The sequence below is a fragment of the Callionymus lyra genome, chromosome 17 (genome assembly GCF_982586985.1).
Source record: "Callionymus lyra chromosome 17, fCalLyr1.hap1.1, whole genome shotgun sequence".
In the NCBI taxonomy this organism is placed as follows: Eukaryota; Metazoa; Chordata; class Actinopteri; order Syngnathiformes; family Callionymidae; genus Callionymus; species Callionymus lyra.
The window spans coordinates 21,253,476-21,279,824 of NC_141834.1; the positions used below are offsets into that span (position 1 = coordinate 21,253,476).

The following is a 26,349-nucleotide window of genomic DNA, read 5'->3' on the forward strand; positions in this document are numbered from 1 at the left end:
GTGAGAAGAGGTGAGGGGGGGTGAGGCGGGGTGAAGGGGGGGTGAGGCGGGTGAGGGGGGTGAGGCGGTGAGGGGGGGGGCCATTAACATTGAACTGACCAGAGACCCCCTCGAGGGTAATGGTCCGTGAGGCAGGATTACATCATCCACGTGTTCCCGGGAAAATCCCTTTAAGCGTGAAAACGAACAATTCAAGTCTCAGTTGTTCATTCAAACGAATCTCATCTTCATCCATTCATTAGTTTAGTTTTTATACTTCAGAACGTCTGCTCCACAACAATGTTCCTCGTTTATTTTAAATAAAGTTTTATTTAAGGGTAACGGTTGTATGTTCGCACAGGTTTACTCCGGGTTCTCCTCCCAGAGTTCAAACACACACTTTGTCGTGATTCTCTGTGTTCTTGCGAGGATGTCCTCTGCCTCTCACCCTGGGAAGCTGGGATGCAACAGTAGTTTTATTGTTGTTTAATAAGTAATAATAATATTTTCATGATTGTTTGATTCGACGTAATTTAACCTTGAATGTTTGAAAAAATAATATTTTGACATAAATACTGTTTATTTATTTATTTTATCTTTTTATATGTTGAAGATTTTTACTTTTATTTAGTGAAACTACTTTAAATGATTAATGTATGATTTCTAATAGATTGATAAACTTTATTTATTAACTTTATTTCTAATGTCAAACTACGGACATGTTTTTAAAGTTTTTACAAGTAAATGTTTTCTTTGTTGTTTAAGATGAAATCATGGTTTTTGTTTGCATCGTCAAATCAAAGTTGTTTCTTTAACTATTTAACTAAACTAATCCCGACTAGTTAGTTCTTCAGACTAGTTAGTAGAAGTTGAAACTCAAGTGTAAAAACATTTATCGTCACTTTCATGAATTACATGAAAATAATCACATAGTGAGTAAAGAAAATAAAAGTTTCACAGAAATGTATTAAAGCAAAAATAGTTATAGTTAGTAAAGAAAAACATGTAAATAAATTAAATAAGTAACTAAAGAAGAAAATCATTTTGTAAGTAAAAAAAATAGCAATAAAATATATAGTTAATGAAAAAATAAACATATAGTTGGTTAAAGAAAATAAACAGTGAAGAATAAAACGTAGTTGAGAAAAAACATATCGTTGTTTAAGAAGAAAAACATTTTTATTAAAGGAAAAAAACTAAGTTAAGGGTAAAGAAAGAAAATAGTAAAAAGGAAACAAGACAAAAATAATTAAAGAAAGAAACAATAAAAAAATAATCATAAAATACTTTTCAAAGACAAAACAAACTAATCCTGTAACAAATGGTTTAATAAAAACATGTTGTTTGTAAATAAAACATATATTGTTTTTTAATAAATACAATTGTTTGAAAAAAGTTTGTAAAGAAAATGAAATGAATAATAAATTTAAAGTTTGTAAAGAAAAGGAAATGAATAATAAATGTAAAGTTTGTAAAGAAAATGAAATGAATAATAAATGTAAAGTTTGTAAAGAAAATGAAATGAATAATAAATGTAAAGTTTGTAAAGAACAAAAACAAAAAGCTTGTAAAAACAAAAAGATAAATGTGAAGAATTAAAGAAGTAAAGATTATAAAAAAATTAAATTAAAAAGTTTGTAAAGATTATAAAATAGTTTTTAAATAAAAAAGTCAGTAAAGATTATAAAAATCGTTTTTTAAATAAAAAAGTTTGTAAAGATGATTAAAAAAAATCGTTTTTAAATAAAAAAGTTAGTAAAGATGATAAAAAAAATCGCTTTTAAATAAAAAAGTTAGTAAAGATGATAAAAAAAATCGTCTTAAAATAAAAAAGTCAGTAAAGATTATAAAAATTGTTTTTTAAATAGAAAAGTTTGTAAAGATTATAAAAAATAGTTTTCAAATAAAAAAGTCAGTAAAGATAAAGATAGTTTTTAAATAAAAAAGTCAGTAAAGATAAAGATAGTTTTTAAAGAAGATGTAACTCTAACTACTGTCACATGAACAAACGACTCTTGAGCTGCTTGTTTATTGAAGATCTTGAGTATTTTGCGAGTAAATAAAACAGATCTATCGTCTCACACTCGTCAGACAGGAAGCTGCTGCGTCCAGTGAAGGTCGGGTCAGCGCCGGGCAGCAGGCAGTCTGGCTCCGCTGGTCTACAAAAGACCATCGTGGGGCCCCCGATCCAGGGGGTCAACATGCAAATGTTCACCCCGGAGAGAAAGCAGCGGATCAATGTTCTCACATTTCATGACTGGGAACACACACGCCTACACACACGCCTACACACCGCATGAGGTTTGTAATGAGATTCCGGCGCACAAAGGAGCAGCTGGACCCGGACAATGGTGCAGAGGAGGACCTGGTTCTCATGGAGTCCAGTGGCTGAGACGACCCATGACTTCGGTGCCACCGAGGAGAACGTTGTCACTTGCAGACGCGGCAGATGAAGTTCAGCCTGCTGGTCTCGGGCAGTCCCACCCAGTGCTGCCCCCCGGTGGCCTCCATGGCTCCCGTCACGCCGCACCCCGGGTCGGCGCCCTGTCCGGGCCCCCAGTGGTCGTAGCACAGCGACGCCGAGCTGGTCCAGAACCAGAAGCCGAAGCCGCAGGTGTAGCGCAGGCCCAGCCAGGCGTGGGTCGTGGTGGCGCGGGTCGCGGCCTCGGCCGCCCTGACCTGAGCCTCCAAGGAGGTCACGTCGGCCAGGTCTCCGTGGTGGTCCCGGCAGTAGCTGAGGGCCTCGGCCCAGGTCAGGTTCTGGTGGATCAAGATGTATCCGCCTGCAGGTCCACACAGAGTTAAAGTTGGTTTGTTAGGCAGGAAGCAGAAAACTTTATTTAAAAACAAAATGAAGACACAACATTTTGTATCACATCAGTCTTTGGACCCACGACTCAAAATAACTCAAAAGCGGACGAACAGATTTCTATTCAATCTTCAGGAAACGTTGATAACGGATCAAGGAACAGATGATTAAATTTGGCCGGTCTTTGGGATTACCATCTGGATCTAAGAGCCTTTTGAAGATCCGTCACTCTCTGTGGCGGAGAGCGCGAGCTCCTTTACGTTCTCTCTCCTACCGTGTTGAGGAATACTGCTGCCAAGGAGATCATCCACGATACAAAAAACTGGGTTCATGCTGATAAAGTTTTTGTGGTTGGAAAGGAGCAGCTTGGCAGAGGTCTGCGTGCACTCAGTGCCTTTTGAATGACTAAGCGTTGAGCTAACAGGAACGAGGCTGATGCCGACAAACGTACCTGGAGATGAAGGTCGACGGTTGGAGGTCACCGTGTGTGAACCTTGGGTCGAGTCACTCGTCTCAGGAGCTCCTCGTGTGTTGACGGAGTTTGTGGACGTCACATGTGGAGACGATGTTGTCGTGACGACCGGCCTCGGGGGGTCCGTGGACCGAGCGGTTCCTGCTCGGAAGTGAGGGTCGGTGGTCGGATCTTCTGGAGAAGAGGAGGTCAAACGCCTCGTCCCTGAGGTCAAATGCGTCGTCCCTGAGGTCAAACGCGTCGTCCCCGGGGTTAAATGCGTCGTCCCCGAGGTCAAGCGCGTCATCCCCAAGGTCAAATGCGTCGTCCCCAAGGTCAAACGCGTCGTCCCCGAGGTCAAACGCGTCATCCCCGAGGTCAAACGCGTCATCCCCAAGGTCAAATGCGTCGTCCCCAAGGTCGACCTCGTCGTCGAAACGACCTTTCTCGCTGCGAGGGGACAGAGTTGTGCGTCACTGAACACCAGGCGAGTGGACGAGTCTGGAACTCACGTCCTTGGCAGAAGAACCTCAAGGTCAGCGAGCACCTGAGGTCGTTCCAGCGCCCGTCGTTCTTCAGCACCGTGGCCACGCACTCCTGGTCCGCCAGGTAGTTGGGCTGGTTGGGCTTCCAGAAGCGGAAGGCGGACGGGCTCCCGTCGGACCAGGTCCAGGCCTCCTGGAAGAGTCCGGTCCAGATGTTCTGACCCTGGCTGATGTTCCGGAGCGCCTGGTTCTGAGCCGCCGAGTGGAGGCTCGCCAGGTCCAGCGTCAGGTTCCGGCAGTGGGTTTGAGCCTTTCGCCACGTCATCTTGGACGCGACGAACAGAGGAGCGGCGCCACCTGCAGGAGGACGCACAAAACTACACTGACTTGTGGGTGGAGGGGGCAGCAGCTGCAGCGCAGAGGCCCGGTTCTTCTGAGTCCATAATGAGGGACAAAAGGTCCAATTGTTAGACTTTAATGTGACTCATGATGTACTTTTAAAGATAGTTTTGAATCTATAAAAGTTGTTTAGTTTAAGACTCGACTTCAAATAGATAGAAGAGCCTCAAACCAGTTTGTGTAACAACTGCTGAGACAAAGTTGTTTATACTTTTATTGTAAAACGCTGAGTCAGAGATGAAGGATAAAAAAATCTGTAACCTCGACATGGATTGTTGTGAAACACACTCCTTTCTTCCTGGAGTCGACCTTTGTCCTGGAGTGTGTGTCTTCATATGTGTGTGTCTTCATGTGTGTGTGTCTTCATGTGTGTGTGTCTTCATGTATGTTTGTATTCATGTGTGTTTGTTTCTTCATGAGTTTCTTCATATGTGTGTGTCTTCATGTATGTTTGTATTCATGTGTGTGTGTCTTCATGTATGTTTGTATTCATGTGTTTTCTTCATTAGTGTCTTCATATTTGTGTCTTCATATGTGTGTGTCTTCATGTGTGTGTGTCTTCATGTATGTTTGTATTCATGTGTTTTCTTCATTAGTGTCTTCATATTTGTGTCTTCATATGTGTGTGTCTTCATGTGTGTGTGTCTTCATGTGTGTGTGTCTTCATGTATGTTTGTATTCATGTTTTTTCTTCATTAGTGTCTTCATATTTGTGTCTTCATATGTGTGTGTCTTCATGTGTGTGTGTCTTCATGTATGTTTGTATTCATGTGTGTTTGTTTCTTCATGAGTTTCTTCATATGTGTGTGTCTTCATGTATGTTTGTATTCATGTGTTTTCTTCATTAGTGTCTTCATATTTGTGTCTTCATATGTGTGTGTCTTCATGTGTGTGTGTCTTCATGTATGTTTGTATTCATGTGTTTTCTTCATTAGTGTCTTCATATTTGTGTCTTCATATGTGTGTGTCTTCATGTATGTTTGTATTCATGTGTGTTTGTTTCTTCATGAGTTTCTTCATGTGTGTGTGTCTTCATGTATGTTTGTATTCATGTGTTTTCTTCATTAGTGTCTTCATATTTGTGTCTTCATATGTGTGTGTCTTCATGTGTGTGTGTCTTCATGTATGTTTGTATTCATGTGTTTTCTTCATTAGTGTCTTCATATTTGTGTCTTCATATGTGTGTGTCTTCATGTGTGTGTGTCTTCATGTATGTTTGTATTCATGTGTTTTCTTCATTAGTGTCTTCATATTTGTGTCTTCATATGTGCGTGTCTTCATATGTGTGTGTCTTCATGTGTGTGTGTCTTCATGTATGTTTGTATTCATGTGTTTTCTTCATTAGTGTCTTCATATTAGTGTCTTCATATGTGTGTGTCTTCATGTGTGTGTGTCTTCATGTATGTTTGTATTCATGTGTTTTCTTCATTAGTGTCTTCATATTAGTGTCTTCATATGTGTGTGTCTTCATGTGTGTGTGTCTTCATGTATGTTTGTATTCATGTGTTTTCTTCATTAGTGTCTTCATATTTGTGTCTTCATATGTGTGTGTCTTCATATGTGTGTGTCTTCATGTGTGTGTGTCTTCATGTATGTTTGTATTCATGTGTGTTTGTTTCTTCATGAGTTTCTTCATATGTGTGTGTCTTCATGTATGTTTGTATTCATGTGTTTTCTTCATTAGTGTCTTCATATTTGTGTCTTCATATGTGTGTGTCTTCATGTGTGTGTGTCTTCATGTATGTTTGTATTCATGTGTTTTCTTCATTAGTGTCTTCATATTTGTGTCTTCATATGTGTGTGTCTTCATGTATGTTTGTATTCATGTGTTTTCTTCATTAGTGTCTTCATATTTGTGTCTTCATATGTGTGTGTCTTCATGTGTGTGTGTCTTCATGTATGTTTGTATTCATGTGTTTTCTTCATTAGTGTCTTCATATTTGTGTCTTCATATGTGTGTGTCTTCATGTGTGTGTGTCTTCATGTATGTTTGTATTCATTTGTTTTCTTCATTAGTGTCTTCATATTTGTGTCTTCATATGTGTGTGTCTTCATGTGTGTGTGTCTTCATGTATGTTTGTATTCATGTGTTTTCTTCATTAGTGTCTTCATATTTGTGTCTTCATATGTGTGTGTCTTCATGTGTGTGTGTCTTCATGTATGTTTGTATTCATTTGTTTTCTTCATTAGTGTCTTCATATTTGTGTCTTCATATGTGTGTGTCTTCATGTGTGTGTGTCTTCATGTATGTTTGTATTCATTTGTTTTCTTCATTAGTGTCTTCATATTTGTGTCTTCATGTGTGTGTTTTCATATGTGTGTGTCTTCATATATGTGTGTCTTCATGTGTGTTTGAATTCATGTTTTTTCTTCATTAGTGTGTCTTCATATGTGTGTGTCTTCAAGTATGTTTGTATTCATGTGTGTTTGTTTCTTCATGAGTTTCTATATATGTGTGTGCCTTCATTAGTGTTTCTTCATGAGTGTGTCTTTGTATATGTGTCTTCACATATGTGTGTGTCTTCATGTATGTTTCTATTCATGTGTGTTTGTTTCTTCATGAGTTTCTTCATATTTGTGTATTCATATGTGTGTAACTTCATTAGTGTTTCTTCATGAGTGTGTGTCTTTGTATATGTGTCTTCAAATATGTATATGTGTCTTCATGAGTATTTTTCCTCATAAGTGTGTCTTCATGTGTGTGTGTCTTCATATGTATGTGTCTTCATGTGTGTGTGTCTTCACATGTGTGTGTCTTCATGTGTGTGTGTCTTCATATGTATGTGTCTTCATGTGTGTGTGTCTTCACATGTGTGTGTCTTCATGAGTATGTTTTCTTATAAGTGTGTTTCCTCATATTTGTGTCTTAATATGTGTGTGTCTTCATGTGTGTGTGTCTTCATATGTGTGTGTCTTCATGTGTGTGTGTCTTCATGTGTGTGTTTCCTCATATTTGTTTCTTCACATGTGTGTGTGTGTGTGTGTGTGTGTGTGTGTGTCTTCATGAGTATGTTTCATATGTGGTTTTCCTCATATTTGTGTCTTCATATTTGTGTGTGTATTCATGTGTGTGTTTCTTCATATTTGTGTTTCCTCATATTTGTGTGTGTATTCATGTGTGTGTTTCTTCATATGTGTGTTTCCTCATATTTGTGTGTGTTTCCTCATAGTTGTGTCTACACATGTGTGTGTGTATTCATGTGTGTGTTTCCTCATATTTGTGTCTACACATGTGTGTGTATTCATGTGTGTGTTTCCTCATATTTGTGTCTACACGTGTGTGTGTATTCATGTGTGTGTTTCCTCATATTTATGTCTACACATGTGTGTGTATTCACGTGTGTGTTTCCTCATATTTGTGTCTTCACATGTGTGTGTCTTTGTGTGTTTCTCTTCACAGTGTGACGAACAACAATTAAAATCTCGTCTTCATCGAATGACTCTCGAATCCAAACCAATAATCAACTCTAATCAATAATTAAGTTGATGGTCGTCATAGTTACCGTGACACACGAAGCTCCTCCTGGTGGAACAGTCACTTTCGAACCAGAGACCCTGAGGGTCCATCACCGCACACCTGTCCTCGGTGGAGTTCTGAGGTTCTCCCGGCCTCCAGTTCACAAAGTCCACCACGTGATCCGCCTCGGACCAGTACCAGGTCCGGGTGCTGCCCAGCTCCAGCCCGATCCAGGCCCTGCCCTGCGGACTGGAGATGGACATGATGGTCTTCATGTCGCTGGAGTTGTGGAGCGTGGCCAGGTCCGAGAAGGTCTCCCTGCAGTAGCTCTTGGCGTCGGCGTACGTCCTGGGCTGCGACACGAAGTGGAACCGGGTCGAGCCGGACCTGGCCCAGAACCAGCCTGTAAACAAACAGAAGCGGCGGGTCACGCCCCGGTGCTGCAGGTGAAGCGGCCGCACACACACCTGAGACGAGGAGCAGGTGAAGAGCCGCGACTCCAGCCATGATCTCGACGACATGAAGTGAAAACACGTCGCTCTGGTGACAAGAATGTTACTGAGCTTGTTGAGGCGACGGCGGCACATCAGACGCCGAAGCCGTTATTCTAGTTCTGTCTCTCTGGCAGCGTGTCGTCCTCCCACCTGTGCACCTGTCGTGATGGTTCCTCTTCTCACAGTCAGGTGACCGGATCGATCGCTCACGTCTGTCACTTCACATCACCGTCCCCGAGGTTTTCTCTTTCCTCGCAGACGGAAGAATTCAAACAATGTCGCTTTGTTTTCCGTCCGTCGTCGAGGCGGAGAAAGTTGAGACTGTGGTACTTTTGTATTTGACTATATAAGTACTTTAGTAGGATTAATAACTACCAGATACAGTATGTTGCTGATATACATTGTTTATGTTTAATATGTGTTTCCTAATCTCAAATTAAATGTATTTAAATCATTTTTAAACAGTTTAAATAACACTATATAAGAGAAAGTTATTATATAAAAAAATAATGTTGTAAATATTTACAATAAACTGCTTAGATTTAATATTTTTTCACAGTTTAATTCAATACTTAAAGTTTAAAAAGTGTAGTTTGTTTCCTGGTATGAAGTCTTTCTACGTAAATGAATGATTTGATTCTTCTGTTAGTCTTGATAATGTATTTTATTTATTAGAAACAGAAGTTCTTCCAGTTCTTACTGTCGCTCCATAAACATGGTTAGAAGACAAAATATACACAAGTAAATATATAAACATCTTAGAATATCAAATATACAATCCTTACACTATATGAAAAAAGTGTGCGTTTAAATATAAATACAAGTTTGTACTTTAAGGGAAGGTAAAACTTTATTGTTTAGTGCTTAACTATATTTAAAGTTAAATAACCCGGAAGCAGTTTATATAAAACAAGAAGAATATATATAATGTTTTTAAAGGGTTTTGTTAAACTATTAAAACATAAATACAAGAAAAGAAACTATTAAATTATTTTATTTCTGTTCAATATATTCACTTACATACCAAACTAACTATAGATTCTAAAACTATCTGACGACTAAAATGAACGAGTTTACTTGTATATCTTTTCTTATCACATAAAGGAATGTTTAGTTATTTTTTTCAATATACACTACCGTTCAAAAGTTTGGGGCCACTTAGAAATTTCCTTATTTTTAAAGAAAAACACTGTTTTTTTAAACAGTGCTTTAAACTAATCTAAGTTTAAACTAATCTATACATTGCTAATGTGGTAAATGACTATTCTAGCTGCAAATGTTTTTTGGTGCAATATCTACACAGGTGTATAGAGGCCCATTTCCAGCATCACTCCAGTGTTCTAATGGTACAATGTGTTTGCTCATTGGGTCAGAAGGCTAAAGAATGATTAGAAAACCCTTGTGCAATTATGTTAGCACAGCTGAAAACAGTTTAGCTGGTTAGAGAAGCTATAAAACTGACCTTCCTTTGAGCTAGTTGAGTATCTGGAGCATCACATTTGTGGGGACGATTAAACGCTCAAAATGGCCAGAAAAAGAGAACTTTCATGTGAAACTCGACAGTCTATTCTTGTTCTTAGAAATGAAGGCTATTCCATGCGAGAAATTGCCAAGAAACTGAAGATTTCCTACAACGGTGTGTACTACTCCCTTCAGAGAACAGCACAAACAGGCTCTAACCAGAGTAGAAAGAGAAGTGGGAGGCCCCGCTGCACAACTCAGCAAGAAGATAAGTACATTAGAGTCTCTAGTTTGAGAAATAGACGCCTCACAGGTCCTCAACTGGCAGCTTCATTAAATAGTATCCGCAAAACGCCAGTGTCAAGATCTACAGTGAAGAGGCGACTCCGGGATGCTGGCCTTCAGGGCAGAGTGGCAAAGAAAAAGCCATATCTGAGACTGGCCAATAAAAGGAAAAGATTAATATGGGCAAAAGAACACAGACATTGGACAGAGGAAGATTGGAAAAAAGTGTTATGGACGGACGAATCGAAGTTTGAGGTGTTTGGATCACATAGAAGAACATTTGGAGACGCAGAACAACTGAAAAGATGCTGGAAGACTTCCTGACGCCATCTGTCAAGCATGGTGGGGGTAACGTGATGGTCTGGGGTTGCTTTGGTGCTGGTAAGGTGGGAGATTTGTTCAGGGTTAAAGGGATTCTAAATAAGGAAGGCTATCACTCCATTTTGCAACGCCATGCCATACCCTGTGGACAGCGCTTGATTGGAGCCAATTTCATCCTACAACAGGACAGTGACCCAAAGCACACCTGCAAGTTGTGCAAGAACTATTTAGAGAAGAAGCAGGCAGCTGGTATTCTATCTGTAATGGAGTGACCAGCGCAGTCACCAGTGCTGTGTCTCAAATCGCATACTACTCTTAGTATGCTAGAAGTTAGTATGCATCAGTTTAGTGTACGTACTAACTAGTACGCAAATTCTCAACAGATAGTATGTCTCAAATCAAACACTGCTGCTACACACTAACCGGAGATCACCTGACAGCTTCTTCTTCTACTTCTATTTAACGATGTTTCAAGTAGCTGTTTGAACGCTATCGCCACCTGCTGGCAGCACGTATTGCAACTTTGGAAAAAGAAATAAAGAAAAAATATGAGAATCTAAATAATCGCGAGATATTTAAGCTGGTATCAGCAGCGAAGACGTGTTTATCCTCCTACTGCTGCTGAAAATACACATTTAAGTATATTCATATATATGCATTTATATATGACGTAACTTCCGTTTAAAACGTCACTAAGATGGCGGCCGTTTAGTGTGTTTAGTGTCCATCGAACCATGCTAGTTTTGTGGGCGTGTTAGTACGCCAATTTAGTGGAGCACTAAATTTCGCATACTAAGAATTGAGACGCACTAACGCACTAAAAATACTAACTTTTAGTACGCTAGTATGCGATTTGAGACACAGCACAGATCTAAACCCCAAGAAGTGCCCATCCAGCCAATCCAACTTGTGGGAGGGGCTTCTAGAAGCATGGGGTGAAATTTCTCCTGTGCTGTGTCTCAAATCGCATACTACTCTTAGTATGCTAGAAGTTAGTATGCATCAGTTTACTATGCATACTAACTAGTACGCAAATTCTCCGCAGATAGTATGTCTCAAATCAAACCCTGAAGCTACACACTAACCGGAAATCACATGACAGCTTCTTCTTCTACTTCTATTTAACGATGTTTCAAGCAGCTGTTTGAACGCTATCGCCGACACCTGCTGGCAGCACGTATTGCAACTTTGGAAAAAGAAATAAAGAAAAAATATGAGAATCTAAATAATCGCGAGATATTTAAGCTGGTATCAGCAGCGAAGACGTGTTTATCCTCCTACTGCTGCTGAAAATACACATTTAAGTATATGCATATATATGCATTTATATATGACGTAACTTCCGTTTAAAACGTCACTAAAATGGCGGCTGTTTAGTATGGTTAGTATCCATCGAACCATGCTCAGTTTTGTGGGTGTGTTAGTACGCCAATTTAGTGTGCATGGCGCACTAAATTTCGCATACTAAGAATTGAGACGCACTAACGTACTAAAAATACTAACTTTTAGTACACTAGTATGCGATTTGAGACACAGCACTGATTACCTCAACAAATGAACAGCTAGAATGCCCGAGGTCTGCACTGCTGTAGTTGCTGCAAATGGAGGATTCTTTGACAAAAGCAAAGTTTGAAGGAAAAAAATATATATTTCAAATACAAATCATTATTTCTAACCTTGTCAATGTCTTGAATATATTTTCTATTCATATAACAACTCATGGTGGTAAATAAGTGTGACTTTTCATGGAAAACACAGAATTTTCTGGGTGACCCCAAACTTTTGAACGGTAGTGTATATATACAGTATATTGATTAATATTCCTTTATTCTTCCCACTTTGGGGAAATAATAAAAACAATAGTAAATAAAGAGAATCATTAAAAAACAATTAAATAATAATGATAATAATAAGTAAAAGTAAAATAAATTAGAAGAAGAAAAAGTAAAGTAATTATAATTATAAATACTTAAAAAAACCAATAACATTTATAACAAGACAATAACTAATAGTAGTAGATACATTTAAATACACACACGACAGAAGTACAGAAAGATTTGTATAAAATACATTTTGACATTTGAACATCTTTCAATAAGTGACTACACCAATTGTCCTGGGCGTCCCTCGCCTCTTGCCCTGAGTAGCTGGGATAGACCCGATTTAAAAATAGAAAAAGCACTAGAAAAGGAATAAAGTCACTTTTCATTAATTTATATATATATATATATATATATATATATAAATATATATATAAATTAATAAAAAACATAATTTAACTCATTTCAATAAATTAATCCAATGTGCGCGAATTATAATAAGTTTAATCGTTTTTTGTTTTTTTAAACGTTATTGAATAAAGATATAGTTGAACATCGATCGCGTGTTAAAACTAGTCTCGTGTGATCGCTGGTCTCTGAAGGTATCAGCGGGTCCAGGTGAAGGAGGAGGTTCTGGTTCTGGGTGGTCCCAGGAGACGGACTGCTGGCACTGAGCCATCATGGCCTGTAAACAACAACTGCGTCAAGTCGAGCTGGACCGCATCTGAGCGCCGGCCCTGCTCGTCTCCGGCCGAGTTCCCCGCGACAGACCCCCGGACAGTGTTGCTAAAGATGCCCGGATGGTGATAGCGGTGAGTCGGTGTCGAAGTTGCGGCTCCGCGGCTCGTTTTTGCGGCTCTTTTCGTCAAGAAGCGGCGGCGAGGAGCGCTAACCTCCCGCTAGCGAGGCTAACGTCCCGCTAGCTGCGTTAGCACGGCTAGCCCGCATCGCTGCTAATCCGCGACAGACGAACTATATTCGCCTACGATTCTCAGAAAAAACCGTATCTTAAAACCTCCACACACGCGCAACATCGACACGAGTTATTATTTTAAAGTTAAATTGTTCATTTTATGTCTTTTCGTGTGTTTACGAGTTCGTGTGGGGGGGCGATGCTAATGCTAACCTCGTATAAGCTAATTAGCTAATCGCAGCTGTGTCTGTGTTTTGATTTTTCGCCTCGTTTCCTCGACTCTCGACCATAAACGTCTTTAAATCTCATGATCTGCTCGACAACACGAAACGCATCCGAGTCCAAACTACATAAATTCCCGAGACGGTGTTGTTTGTATTATTCGGTCACTCATTAGAAAAATACTGTAAATGTCGGTCCTGATCCAGCAAACAAACAAAATGGTGATCGTGAATAAAACGTTTACACAATCGTGTCTTTTCCCTCAACGAACACGTAGTTATTCCAACGTGTTTTTATTTGAGACATCCATGATGTTATGATGTGTTTTTTTACACAATCATTTCCAGTCACGATTCTCTTCGTGGTTACATTCGCTTCTAGTGTTTTTACCTCGAATGTTGTTGTTGTTTTTCTGTGTTCATCTCCTCAGTGTGTTGAACGTGATCATGTTGTCGGTGTTTACAAAAGGTTGTGCACATGACACGGCTTTGAACTTGAATGTGTTTGTGTTTGTGTTCCCACAGATCGACATCCACCAGGCAGGGCACCATCCTCTCTGCTGGGCCGGTTACTAGCCATGTCCGCTCAGCAAGCCAACAGCTCAGCCTCCAACAGTCCGACCACCATCCTCGGCTCTCCCTTCTCAGTGATCAGTCCTTCTCTGACCTCCCCGGTCGTCTCCCCCTCCCTCGGCTTTGGGCCCATTTCTAACAGTCAGGTTGGTGCTGGAAATATGAGTTTCTGTCCATAATCTCCACACTTAAAGATATAGAAGGTTGAAAAAAAAACTGTATTTATTATAGTTTCTACCTACTGATACATTTTTAATCCTTCAATTGAATGTTTACTCGACCTGCTGATATATATATTTGTGTCTATATCTGGTGTTTTATGTCATTTCTGTGCGCCAGAGTAGTTTTGAGGTTTTTTGTCAAATCCATTTTCTTAGTATTCTCACTATAGTCTTTGGTACATTTTTCTAAATGATGTGTATTTACTCAGAAGAGTATATAGTGAATCACATGTCGATTAAAATACAATAAATCTATACAACACAATATACGATTGGATTGAAATGAACAAGCTCTGGTTTAAAATATTGTTTAATTTTATTATATATTTGGTTGCGGTTCAAGGTCGGTCACACCACATTTTCACTGATTCATTTTTCAAAATAGAAATCCTGCTTGGATTAAAGAAAACAATAAAATACAATCAGTAAGAAATCCACGTTTTAGTTATCAACATGCATTGGTAGCATCTTTACTTTATAGGTTTAGGTATTTTTTAGTTACCAATCTGAGAGAAAAAGTCATAAATTGCACCGATTTCTTTATACGTGTTCAATGTTACGTGCTCGGTGCTTCAATATGGTAGCCATGGTTACGTTTTTAAACGACTAAAATGATGTTAACAAACTTTTGTGTGTGTGTGTGCTCCAGCTCTCTTCATCAGCACCCATATCAGGGATGCATTCAATCAGCAGCTCAGAGGACATCAAGCCTCCCTTTGGCCTGAGGCCCATGCCGGCTCACAGTCCTGGAATAATGTTGTCCCAGAAACGCCTGTGTGTCATTTGTGGAGATCGTTCCTCTGGTGAGTGACGAGTCAACTTTGGAAAAAAATTAGGTCGTTTTTAACGATAGGTGGACCTCAGTCGAGCCTCATCTATTTAATCGATTCAGTTTGAGTCACTGTGCAAATGATGGTAATTAGTTTAAAATGGAAGTCATTAAGAAGTTGAATCAGGTCTAATGTTGATGCCTGACAGTAAGAAAAACATCACCTGACAATCATTGGCTTCTTTTTGTGTAAGATAAATCATTTTTGTACTCGAAGCTTCACAAATTACTTGGAAACGTCCATTCAAACCAACACTTTTCCTTCTTTATTGAATCGGTTCTTGTGACTTGCAGGGAAGCACTACGGCGTCTACAGCTGTGAAGGCTGCAAAGGTTTCTTCAAGCGGACGGTGCGCAAAGACCTGAGCTACACCTGCAGGGACAACAAAGAGTGTCTGGTCGACAAACGCCAGCGCAACCGGTGCCAGTACTGCCGCTATCAGAAGTGCCTGGCCATGGGCATGAAGAGAGAAGGTATAAAGAACTGTCGCTTGAAGTTGTCCGCCTGATTTCTGTAGGAAGCTCCAGGATTGATCTTTGAAGCCACAAGTAAGACGTGGCAGAGATGGTGTCGTTAGCAGTGACTAAAAAAAGGACGAGATAACACATGAGCGTATGAAAGGTTGGAGGCAGTGATGGACAAAGAGGAGGAGAGCCATGAGGGTCATGGATGTGGTCGAGGTGGAGCCGCTGTGACTCCAGACAGGGAAGAAGACGAGTCGATAACTTACAGCAGCTCAGGGGGATCTTGTCATTTGCATTGTCTTCACTCGAGGCTGGACTCGAACTACAGATGATAAAACTAACCTTCCATTTCTTCCCTTTTTATTTTCTCCCATTCTACCCTTTCTCCATCTTTCACTAGTGGTCAAACATGTAAGCTGGTTAAAAGAAGAAGGAAAAGATGAGGGATGGTTGAGTATGTCCTTTTGAGATAATCATGAATCGACGCCGTTGAACTGACTTGAACCGTTGAGCAAGAACAAGGAATCATTTGTTCGACCGTTAAGTGAGAAAAGCGTCTTCTGGTTGTTGTTGTTCAAGTCAGTGTTTTGAGCAGATATTGTTACGTTTCTATCGTCAAGAACGAGGGAAGATCGGAGCTGACGGTCGCTTGTGTGTCGCGGTGCTTCGCCTCAGCCTGAAGTGGCGGACGATGAATAAGTCATGGTGCGAATGAATTATAAAAAGCTGTTACACATAATATTTAAAAACTGCTGACGCTGCACTAATGCGTTGCATGATTCAAGACGCAGGTCTGCGACTGGAACACGCGTCAACCTGCTTTTATTAAACAAAGAACAGACTCACAGTAATAGAATAATATAATCCCTCGAGAGAACTGTTGAGTTATGCCAAGTACACACACAAGTCATGTTGCTTCACACTCGCTGCTCGAATGAAACAACTTTAACCATCCAATCAGATTAACTCTTTCAACTCGGGACACGCAGGACTTGACATCCTGATCTGGTCTTAACAGGATTAATCTCCCTCAAGCGTCTTGTGTGTTTATAAATGTAGAGTTAACACGTCATTAGTCTCATTGACCGACTGAAATAGTGCGGTCGGTGAAAACGGTTGTTTATCTTTGAAGGTGGATCCCGCGCCGCGTCACATGACACCGCCGGCTCGCACCTCACGGCAATAGAAGGAAGAGGCCGCCATTTGTTTTGACTCATAAAACCGTAAAAGTTGTGTCTCGTCTTGTGGAGGCTCCGGCGCTGGTGTCGACCGAGTGTGTAGGTGATAGTTGGTTTGTCTGCTTTACAATCACTGCCTCCTCGTTTGATCCGACCGTGTTGCTGCTTCTGTAGTCGATCAATAAACATTATTCTCCTCTTCGTCAGATGGACGTGTAGCTTCTGAACGACACAGGCGTCCACGCTGTCCTCCTTGATCCTTCATTAAATTGGTTTTTCTACGTCTTTATGTGTTGCAGCGGTCCAGGAGGAGCGCCAGAGAAACCGAGAGCGTGAAGGGGAGCTGGAGTTCAGCGTCGGCATCAACGACGAGATGCCCGTGGAGAAGATCCTGGAGGCCGAGACGGCCGTGGAGCTGAAGACCGAGCTCTACTCCGACGGCGTCACCGCCGGCAACTCTGTGAGTGTCGACGCGCCTGCGGGCAGGTCTTCATATGGTTAACCGTGTCTCGTGCTCCTCCAGCCTCACGATGCCGTCACCAACATCTGCCAGACCGCGGACAAGCAGCTCTTTGCTCTGGTGGAGTGGGCCAAGAGGATTCCTCATTTCTCCGAGCTGCCGCTCGACGACCAGGTCATCCTCCTGCGTGCAGGTGACGTTTGAGTCCAGATCATCATAATACTTACAAGTGTTAACTAGGGCTGCACGATATATAGAAAAAATATCGACATTGCGTGTTGTCACGTGTTATATGCATCGAAAACATGCGATAATTTATCATTTTTTATTGTATAAATCAAGCATTTCTTAATGATCACTTTGATCAATCAGTGTCACGTTCTGTAAAGTTGTCAATTTGTACTTCTATGTCTCGTTGTTGTTTACGTCTCCGTCCGTCTGTGAACTGTGCAGCGCAGCTTGTTGGGCTCTGTTGCTATGGCGACACGTCTTGGCTCAGTATATCCAGTGAAGTAATACTAACTTATGATCTAGTCAAACACTAGTGATCCAGTGAAGTAATACTAACTTGTGATCTAGTCAAACACTAGTGATCCAGTGAAGTAATACTAACTTGTGATCTAGTCAAACACTAGTGATCCAGTGAAGTAATACTAACTTATGATCTAGTCAAACACTAGTGATCCAGTGAAGTAATACTAACTTATGATCTAGTCAAACACTAGTGATCCAGTGAAGTAATACTAACTTATGATCTAGTCAAACACTAGTGATCCAGTGAAGTAATACTATCTTATGATCTAGTCAAACACTAGTGATCCAGTGAAGTAATACTAACTTATGATCTAGTCAAACACTAGTGATCAAGGGAAGTAATACTAACTTGTGATCTAGTCAAACACTAGTGATCCAGTGAAGTAATACTACCTTATGATCTAGTCAAACACTAGTGATCCAGTGAAGTAATACTACCTTATGATCTAGTCAAACACTAGTGATCCAGTGAAGTAATACTACCTTATGATCTAGTCAAACACTAGTGATCCAGTGAAGTAATACTAACTTATGATCTAGTCAAACACTAGTGATCCAGTGAAGTAATACTAACTTATGATCTAGTCAAACACTAGTGATCCAGTCACTCGTCTCTTTCAACCTCCTTTGTTAAAGCAACATATTGTAAGAACTTTTCATCTCGTCTCAGATCGTGAACTTCCAAACAAACCTGTGCGTCTTCACCGTATGCTAACGAGCTAAGTTGTTAGCGTCATTTATAAAGTGTTATGTGTGCGTCTTCACCGTATGCTAACGAGCTAAGTTGTTAGCGTCTTTTATAAAGTGTTATGTGTGCGTGTACAAGGATTTATTATTGATTTGGTGATATCGCGACGCGCCGGCGGCTCCTCTCTGATGTCGCTCAGTTTGGCGGGAAAACCGATGCAAGTCCCGCGAGACTGAGCGTTAGAAGAGATATTTTTCTACCATCATGTCGACACCGAAGCGATGAAATAAACGAAGGGGAAATATCATCGTTGTCCTTCTATAAACCCCCGGACCTTCACTACTGTACTCACTCCTGCGCGCAACTACATTTTTAGGTGAAAGAAAAAATATCGTATTAATATCAACATCGCAATTCAAGCAACACCAATATTGAGTCTATCACTTATTTCCAATACCGTGCAGCTCTACTGTGAAGCTTCGTGTGTCGGTAGTTAGATTCTGCAAAGTTTCAAGAATAATCTCAGGGTTTAGAGCGAGAGAAGCCATATGCCGGGATAATCTGATCCGTCCAGTAAGAGACAGATGGTCAAAGCCTGGTGACGGAATAAGCACACATTTGTCGTCTCTTCCTGTTAGTGACTGTTCTTCGCTCGCTCGCTCCCTCTCTCTCTCTTTCTCTCTCTCTCCCTCTCTCTCTCTCTCTCTCCCTCTCTCTCGCTCTAATGTTGATCTATTTTTAAAGCGTGGCGGCAGCTGGCATGAATATCAAACCTTTCTGTCCAGTCGAATGAAAGCCATGATGTGTTGATACGAGGATTTCCTGTGGTGACGAGTCTTTAGAAGAATCACAAGATTAAGAAATATTTTATTTTGAATCATTAAGACACGCGTTGAAAAGTTATGAAAGTGTTTTAAGGTGACGTTGTTATCCAAGCACTGAAGTTTATGTCGTTTAAATCTTCTTAATATTTTTCCATAAGATGGACACGAGAAGAACGGAAAGAAATGAGAAGTTGACGCTTTTTATTCCACACATGAAGGATGTTTTGAAGTTAAAAAGTTCATGTTTTTATACTTTTAGATGTATTTCTGATGTTTAGAATTGTAGATTCTGCAGTTATTTCTTCATCTACTGTGAAGAGAGAGGATATAAAATCATATTTCCTTCTATGCTCGACACGAATAATGGAAAAATATCAGAAGTAAAGTCTTGTGGGTAAAAAGTATTTAGTTTCATGACAATAAAAATGATTCTCATTTATCTGTTGGTTTTACAAGGTTATAGTCATTGGAGCAGTTGTGAAGGTCAAACGGTTTTCTCTCTTATCACGTGACCCTGACCTTTGACCTGCTTCCTCCTCCTCCTGCCAGGGTGGAACGAGCTCCTCATCGCCTCCTTCTCTCATCGCTCCATCGCGGTGAAGGACGGCGTTCTTCTGGCCTCGGAGCTGCAGCGCGACGGTGCTCACAGCGCCGGCGTGGGAGCCATTTTTGACAGGTAAGGTCGTGACCTCGTGACCCTCGTCCGTAACGTTAACCCTGACCATCGTCCGTTCTCAGGGAGAATGTGCAGAGCGCAGAGGTCGGTGCCATATTTGATCGGTGAGTACCACGTCCTGTGGTTCTGGTTCTCCTCCCGGTTCTCCTCTGGGTTCTCCTCTGGGTTCTCCTCCGGGTTCTCCTCTGGGTTCTCCTCCGGGTTCTCCTCACTCACACGTGTTCCTCCTCAGGGTCCTCACTGAGCTGGTCAACAAGATGAGAGATATGCAAATGGATAAGACTGAGCTGGGCTGCCTGAGAGCCATCGTCCTCTTCAACCCAGGTGAGCCGTTCAGTCGCAAACCACTACTTTACACCATTGTTTTGAGCTCGAAATGATGGACGTGTAAAATATATCCAAATAGAAAGATACTCGCAGACCTCTGCCAACCATACTCATTTACCCCCATCTTCTCACCTACATTTATTCTTTTTTTAAGCGTTTGAAAGTGAGTCTCACATGTTTAGCTGGTCTTCACACATAACATTTGAAAATGGTGAAGAAAGTCGACACAATAAGCCAGAAAATTACAAATGATAATAAGATTTGAAAGAAAATAAAAACATTGGCATTTTGCAACATTTCCTCAGTCTCGCGGGACTTGCATCGGTTTCCCGTGAAACTGAGCGACATCAGAGAGGAGCCGCCGGCGCGTCGTGATATCACCAAATCAATAATAAATCCTTGTACACGCACACATAACACTTTATAAATGACGCTAACAACTTAGCTCGTTAGCATATGGTGAAGACGCACACATAACATTTTATAAATGACGCTAACAACTTAGCTTGTTAGCATACGGTGAAGACGGACACATAACACTTTATAAATGACACTAACAACTTAGCTCGTTAGCATACGGTGAAGACGGACACATAACACTTTATAAATGACGCTAACAACTTAGCTCGTTAGCATACGGTGAAGACGCACACATAACACTTTATAAATGACGCTAACAACTTAGCTCGTTAGCATACGGTAAAGACGGACAGGTTTGTTTGGAAGTTCACGATCTGAGACGAGATGAAAAGTTCTTACAATATGTTGCTTTAACAAAGGAGGTTGAAAGAGACGAGTGACTGGATCACTAGTGTTTGACTAGATCATAAGTTAGTATTACTTCACTGGATCACTAGTGTTTGACTAGATCATAAGTTAGTATTACTTCACTGGATCACTAGTGTTTTACTAGATCATAAGTTAGTATTACTTCACTGGATCACTAGTGTTTTACTAGATCATAAGTTAGTATTACTTCACTGGATCACTAGTGTTTGCTTAGATCTGAGTTAGTATTACTTCACTGGATCACTAATGTTTGACTAGATCATAAGTTAGTATTACTTCACTGGATCACTAGTGTTTGACTAGATCTGAGTTAGTATTACTTCACTGGATCCTTAGTGTTTGACTAGATCATAAGTTAGTATTACTTCACTGGATCACTAGTGTTTGACTAGATCATAAGTTAGTATTACTTCACTGGATCACTAGTGTTTTACTAGATCATAAGTTAGTATTACTTCACTGGATCACTAGTGTTTGCTTAGATCTGAGTTAGTATTACTTCACTGGATCACTAGTGTTTGACTAGATCTGAGTTAGTATTACTTCACTGGATCCTTAGTGTTTGACTAGATCATAAGTTAGTATTACTTCACTGGATCACTAGTGTTTGACTAGATCATAAGTTAGTATTACTTCACTGGATCACTAGTGTTTGACTAGATCATAAGTTAGTATTACTTCACTGGATCACTAGTGTTTTACTAGATCATAAGTTAGTATTACTTCACTGGATCACTAGTGTTTTACTAGATCATAAGTTAGTATTACTTCACTGGATCACTAGTGTTTGCTTAGATCTGAGTTAGTATTACTTCACTGGATCACTAATGTTTGACTAGATCATAAGTTAGTATTACTTCACTGGATCACTAGTGTTTGACTAGATCACAAGTTAGTATTACTTCACTGGATCACTAGTGTTTGACTAGATCTGAGTTAGTATTACTTCACTGGATCCTTAGTGTTTGACTAGATCATAAGTTAGTATTACTTCACTGGATCACTAGTGTTTGACTAGATCATAAGTTAGTATTACTTCACTGGATCACTAGTGTTTGACTAGATCATAAGTTAGTATTACTTCACTGGATCACTAGTGTTTTACTAGATCATAAGTTAGTATTACTTCACTGGATCACTAGTGTTTGCTTAGATCTGAGTTAGTATTACTTCACTGGATCACTAATGTTTGACTAGATCATAAGTTAGTATTACTTCACTGGATCACTAGTGTTTGACTAGATCTGAGTTAGTATTACTTCACTGGATCCTTAGTGTTTGACTAGATCATAAGTTAGTATTACTTCACTGGATCACTAGTGTTTGACTAGATCATAAGTTAGTATTACTTCACTGGATCACTAGTGTTTGACTAGATCATAAGTTAGTATTACTTCACTGGATCACTAGTGTTTTACTAGATCATAAGTTAGTATTACTTCACTGGATCACTAGTGTTTGACTAGATCATAAGTTAGTATTACTTCACTGGATCACTAGTGTTTGACTAGATCACAAGTTGGTATTACTTCACTGGATCACTAGTGTTTGACTAGATCTGAGTTAGTATTACTTCACTGGATCACTAGTGTTTGACTAGATCATAAGTTAGTATTACTTCACTGGATCACTGGTGTTTGACTAGATCATAAGTTAGTATTACTTCACTGGATCACTAGTGTTTTACTAGATCATAAGTTAGTATTACTTCACTGGATCACTAGTGTTTTACTAGATCATAAGTTAGTATTACTTCACTGGATCACTAGTGTTTGCTTAGATCTGAGTTAGTATTACTTCACTGGATCACTAATGTTTGACTAGATCATAAGTTAGTATTACTTCACTGGATCACTAGTGTTTGACTAGATCTGAGTTAGTATTACTTCACTGGATCCTTAGTGTTTGACTAGATCATAAGTTAGTATTACTTCACTGGATCACTAGTGTTTGACTAGATCATAAGTTAGTATTACTTCACTGGATCACTAGTGTTTGACTAGATCATAAGTTAGTATTACTTCACTGGATCACTAGTGTTTTACTAGATCATAAGTTAGTATTACTTCACTGGATCACTAGTGTTTGCTTAGATCTGAGTTAGTATTACTTCACTGGATCACTAATGTTTGACTAGATCATAAGTTAGTATTACTTCACTGGATCACTAGTGTTTGACTAGATCTGAGTTAGTATTACTTCACTGGATCCTTAGTGTTTGACTAGATCATAAGTTAGTATTACTTCACTGGATCACTAGTGTTTGACTAGATCATAAGTTAGTATTACTTCACTGGATCACTAGTGTTTGACTAGATCATAAGTTAGTATTACTTCACTGGATCACTAGTGTTTGACTAGATCATAAGTTAGTATTACTTCACTGGATCACTAGTGTTTGACTAGATCATAAGTTAGTATTACTTCACTGGATCACTAGTGTTTGACTAGATCACAAGTTGGTATTACTTCACTGGATCACTAGTGTTTGACTAGATCTGAGTTAGTATTACTTCACTGGATCACTAGTGTTTGACTAGATCATAAGTTAGTATTACTTCACTGGATCACTAGTGTTTGACTAGATCATAAGTTAGTATTACTTCACTGGATCACTAGTGTTTGACTAGATCATAAGTTAGTATTACTTCACTGGATCACTAGTGTTTGACTAGATCATAAGTTAGTATTACTTCACTGGATCACTAGTGTTTGACTAGTTCATAAGTTAGTATTACTTCACTGGATCACTAGTGTTTGACTAGTTCATAAGTTAGTATTACTTCACTGGATCACTAGTGTTTGACTAGTTCATAAGTTAGTATTACTTCACTGGATCACTAGTGTTTGACTAGATCACAAGTTAGTATTACTTCACTGGATCACTAGTGTTTGACTAGATCACAAGTTAGTATTACTTCACTGGATCACTAGTGTTTGACTAGATCATAAGTTAGTATTACTTCACTGGATCACTAGTGTTTGACTAGATCACAAGTTAGTATTACTTCACTGGATCACTAGTGTTTGACTAGATCATAAGTTAGTATTACTTCACTGGATCACTAGTGTTTGACTAGATCATAAGTTAGTATTACTTCACTGGATCACTAGTGTTTGACTAGATCATAAGTTAGTATTACTTCACTGGATCACTAGTGTTTGACTAGATCATAAGTTAGTATTACTTCACTGGATCACTAGTGTTTGACTAGATCATAAGTTAGTATTACTTCAATGTTTATATTGAGCCGCATTAAGTCGACGCGTCACCATAGCAACCGAGCCCAGACAGACAGAGACGTAAACAACAACGAGACATAGAAGTACAAATTGACGACTTTACAGAACGTGACACTGATTGATCGAAGTATTTATTTAAGAAATGATTGATTTATACGATAAAAAACGATAAATGATCACGTGTTCGATGCATATCACACGTGACAATATCGCGACATCGATATTTTTTCATTCTTAAAGGTTCAATCATCCTAAATATCTCTGAGCTTGTTCTCCTTCAAAGAACAACTTAAATAAAATAACTCGACTTGTCTTAACTTAAACACTGATGTCTTAAGGAGACAAAACTAGTTTAATATGTAGAAATAAATCCCTCAAAATGTCTCTAACAATGAAATAAACACTAACGTATTATTCAACTAACATTGAGTTCAATCAATCTATGGATTCTTGTTGAGCAAACGTACGTGTGAAGGTCGATGAGAACGTTTGGAGTCATGAAGGTCTTCAGAGGCGTCGGTACTGAATGTGTCTCCTGTGCAGATGCTAAAGGTCTGTCCAACACCAGCGAGGTGGAGATCCTGAGGGAGAAGGTCTATGCATCCTTGGAAGCCTACTGCAAGCAGAAGTACCCGGAGCAGCAGGGAAGGTGAGTTGCATCATGGGAACTCCCTCCTCCGACGGCGACCCCTGACCTCTGACCCCTCCTCCCCTCCAGGTTCGCGAAGCTCCTCCTGCGACTGCCAGCACTGCGATCCATCGGCCTGAAGTGTTTGGAGCACCTGTTCTTCTTCAAGCTGATCGGCGACACACCTATTGACACTTTCCTCATGGAGATGCTTGAAGCTCCTCACCAGTTGTCCTAGACGGCCGGCGGCGGTAGGTTGAGGCGGCGGGCGTGAGACCGGAGTGGCACTTTAAGTTGTTCTTCTGAAGATCTGTCAGTTCGTCTCGCCGCTGTCGGCGTCGCCGCCACCGACCCCGGCGCGACCCCCGGCGCGACTCCGCCCTTTAGACCGAAGCCCGGGTCCCGGTCACCGACGGCTGGTGCTCAAAGTTCATAACGACGGTTATTAAAACGACAAAAGTATTTTTAAATACATATTTCTGGAGCTACTTTCATTTGGGTATGCAATTTTCTATGAGCTTTTTTGACTCGAGCGTAGAAGTCGTGACTAATATTTTTAGACGCCGCCCCCCTGGATCCACCACGAGTCGACGGTTTCGGAGGAAGAGAAATCTCCGGAGGAATGGGCTTCTGTGTGCGTCCGCTCGCTCGTGTCGTCCACGTCTTTCTAATCTCTTCACCTCGTGGTTCACGACTGCACTGCACACTCGCTAATGTTCTATTTCCAAATCTCGACGCGAAACGCCGGCCGCGGAAGCGCCAGGAGTTTGGCGTTTGGTGCTACTTCCGAGAAGACGATTGGACCTTTTTTTTTTTCTTTTTGTTGTTGTTGTTCACGGTGCAGACGCACAGACGCCACAGACCTAAGAAGATATGCAAAAACACGTGAGTCCCTCTTGTGTGTGTTGAAAATGTAGCAATATCTAAAGATTGAAAACTGCTCTAGAGCTTCTCTGCCTGTCACTCATCAGGGGTTTGAAACCGTGGAAAGGGAAAATACTCCATTTTGTAATTTATCGATTCCAAGGTACTGTGCTAATGTTCAGGGAAATTGTTTTATTGACAAATTCGACTCAAATTGTATCATTTTTAAATCTTCGCCCTTGTCTTTTGGTTTTCAGCTGGTTTTGAAGCAGAACATGTCTTGGGTTGCACTGGATTGGCTGAAGCTGTTTCAGCTTTTTATTTCTCCTCTTTTGGTTTCCTGGCCCCTCCTGTGCTCCCTCCCTCTTCTGGTAGATGTTCAGTGTAAAGTCTTTATTCAAGTGAAGCTTCACGACCACCTTCGGCTCCACGGCGCCTCCGTCAGGCGACTCTCGATGCTCTTGAACATACGTCGACTTGAAGCATGGGTTGTGTGGACTAAAATAAACAACGCTTAAGTTTTCCTGCGTTTCATTGTGTGTCTGTCGTTCATCGGTTTTCTCTCCTGTTTCCTCCCAACATACGTGTGAGTATGATCATAGGAAAGTGAAAGAAGATAAATCGAGCAATACGTTGTTTTTTTTTTACTGCAATTAAAAACGTAACAAATATAAACATGAAATACTTCTTCACTTTAACTGAAAATTCCTTTTTTTCAACCATTTTTTACCTCAATTAAGAACATTTTCAACCAGATCAGTAATTAAGTGTTTTATTTAAATCTCTTTGTGATAAGAAATGACTTAAATAAAAAAAATAAAAATATTGTGCAACTTGTTACAAACCAGGACATGGTAACTTTTGTGACGTTGAGCGAGTGCTCATGGGAAATGTAGTCTTCCGTGGGGCTAAACACTACCACTTTAGTCCACTGGTGTCGCTAGACTTCAAATCG

General features: G+C 40.1%; 2 protein-coding genes across 3 annotated transcripts; one reads left to right on the forward strand and one right to left on the reverse strand.

The window, feature by feature from the left end:
- Positions 1 to 1,800: 1,800 nt before the first annotated feature.
- LOC148063001 (uncharacterized) lies at positions 1,801 to 8,210 on the reverse strand. The gene is made up of 5 exons (XM_087812591.1): positions 8,048 to 8,210; positions 7,627 to 7,983; positions 3,752 to 4,081; positions 3,240 to 3,689; positions 1,801 to 2,762 (listed from the first exon to the last, which is right to left on the reverse strand). The coding sequence occupies exons 1-5, from the start codon at positions 8,085 to 8,087 to the stop codon at positions 2,410 to 2,412; spliced, it is 1,530 nt and encodes a 509-aa protein (XP_087668717.1). The 5' UTR covers positions 8,088 to 8,210; the 3' UTR covers positions 1,801 to 2,409.
- Positions 8,211 to 12,614: 4,404 nt separating this feature from the next.
- Positions 12,615 to 25,917, forward strand: LOC148063002 (retinoic acid receptor RXR-beta-A-like). 2 transcript variants are annotated; one of them, XM_087812317.1, is made up of 12 exons: positions 12,615 to 12,773; positions 13,621 to 13,814; positions 14,539 to 14,692; positions 15,013 to 15,192; positions 15,584 to 15,637; positions 16,661 to 16,821; positions 16,885 to 17,014; positions 19,417 to 19,543; positions 19,606 to 19,647; positions 19,776 to 19,867; positions 24,446 to 24,551; positions 24,621 to 25,917. In XM_087812317.1, exons 2-12 carry the CDS (start codon positions 13,674 to 13,676, stop codon positions 24,766 to 24,768), a joined length of 1,335 nt encoding a protein of 444 aa, XP_087668443.1. In that variant the 5' UTR covers positions 12,615 to 12,773; positions 13,621 to 13,673; the 3' UTR covers positions 24,769 to 25,917. The 2 variants fall into 2 exon arrangements, with proteins under 2 accessions (XP_087668443.1, XP_087668444.1); XM_087812318.1 differs by lacking the exon at positions 15,584 to 15,637 and having other exon boundaries at positions 12,616 to 12,773.
- The last annotated feature ends 432 nt before the right edge of the window (positions 25,918 to 26,349 follow it).

Coding starts and splice junctions, on each gene's coding strand:
- LOC148063002 (XM_087812317.1), top strand. CDS start 13,674: ATGTCCGCTCAGCAAGCCAACAGCTCAGCCTCCAACAGTCCGACCACC. Junction 15,638..16,660: donor AAAAGATGAGGGATGGTTGA/GTATGTCCTTTT, acceptor TATGTGTTGCAG/CGGTCCAGGAGGAGCGCCAG. Junction 19,868..24,445: donor CATCGTCCTCTTCAACCCAG/GTGAGCCGTTCA, acceptor TCTCCTGTGCAG/ATGCTAAAGGTCTGTCCAAC.
- LOC148063001 (XM_087812591.1), bottom strand. CDS start 8,087: ATGGCTGGAGTCGCGGCTCTTCACCTGCTCCTCGTCTCAG. Junction 7,984..8,047: donor TCACCTGCTCCTCGTCTCAG/GTGTGTGTGCGG, acceptor GTTTGTTTACAG/GCTGGTTCTGGGCCAGGTCC. Junction 3,690..3,751: donor GAGGTTCTTCTGCCAAGGAC/GTGAGTTCCAGA, acceptor GTCCCCTCGCAG/CGAGAAAGGTCGTTTCGACG.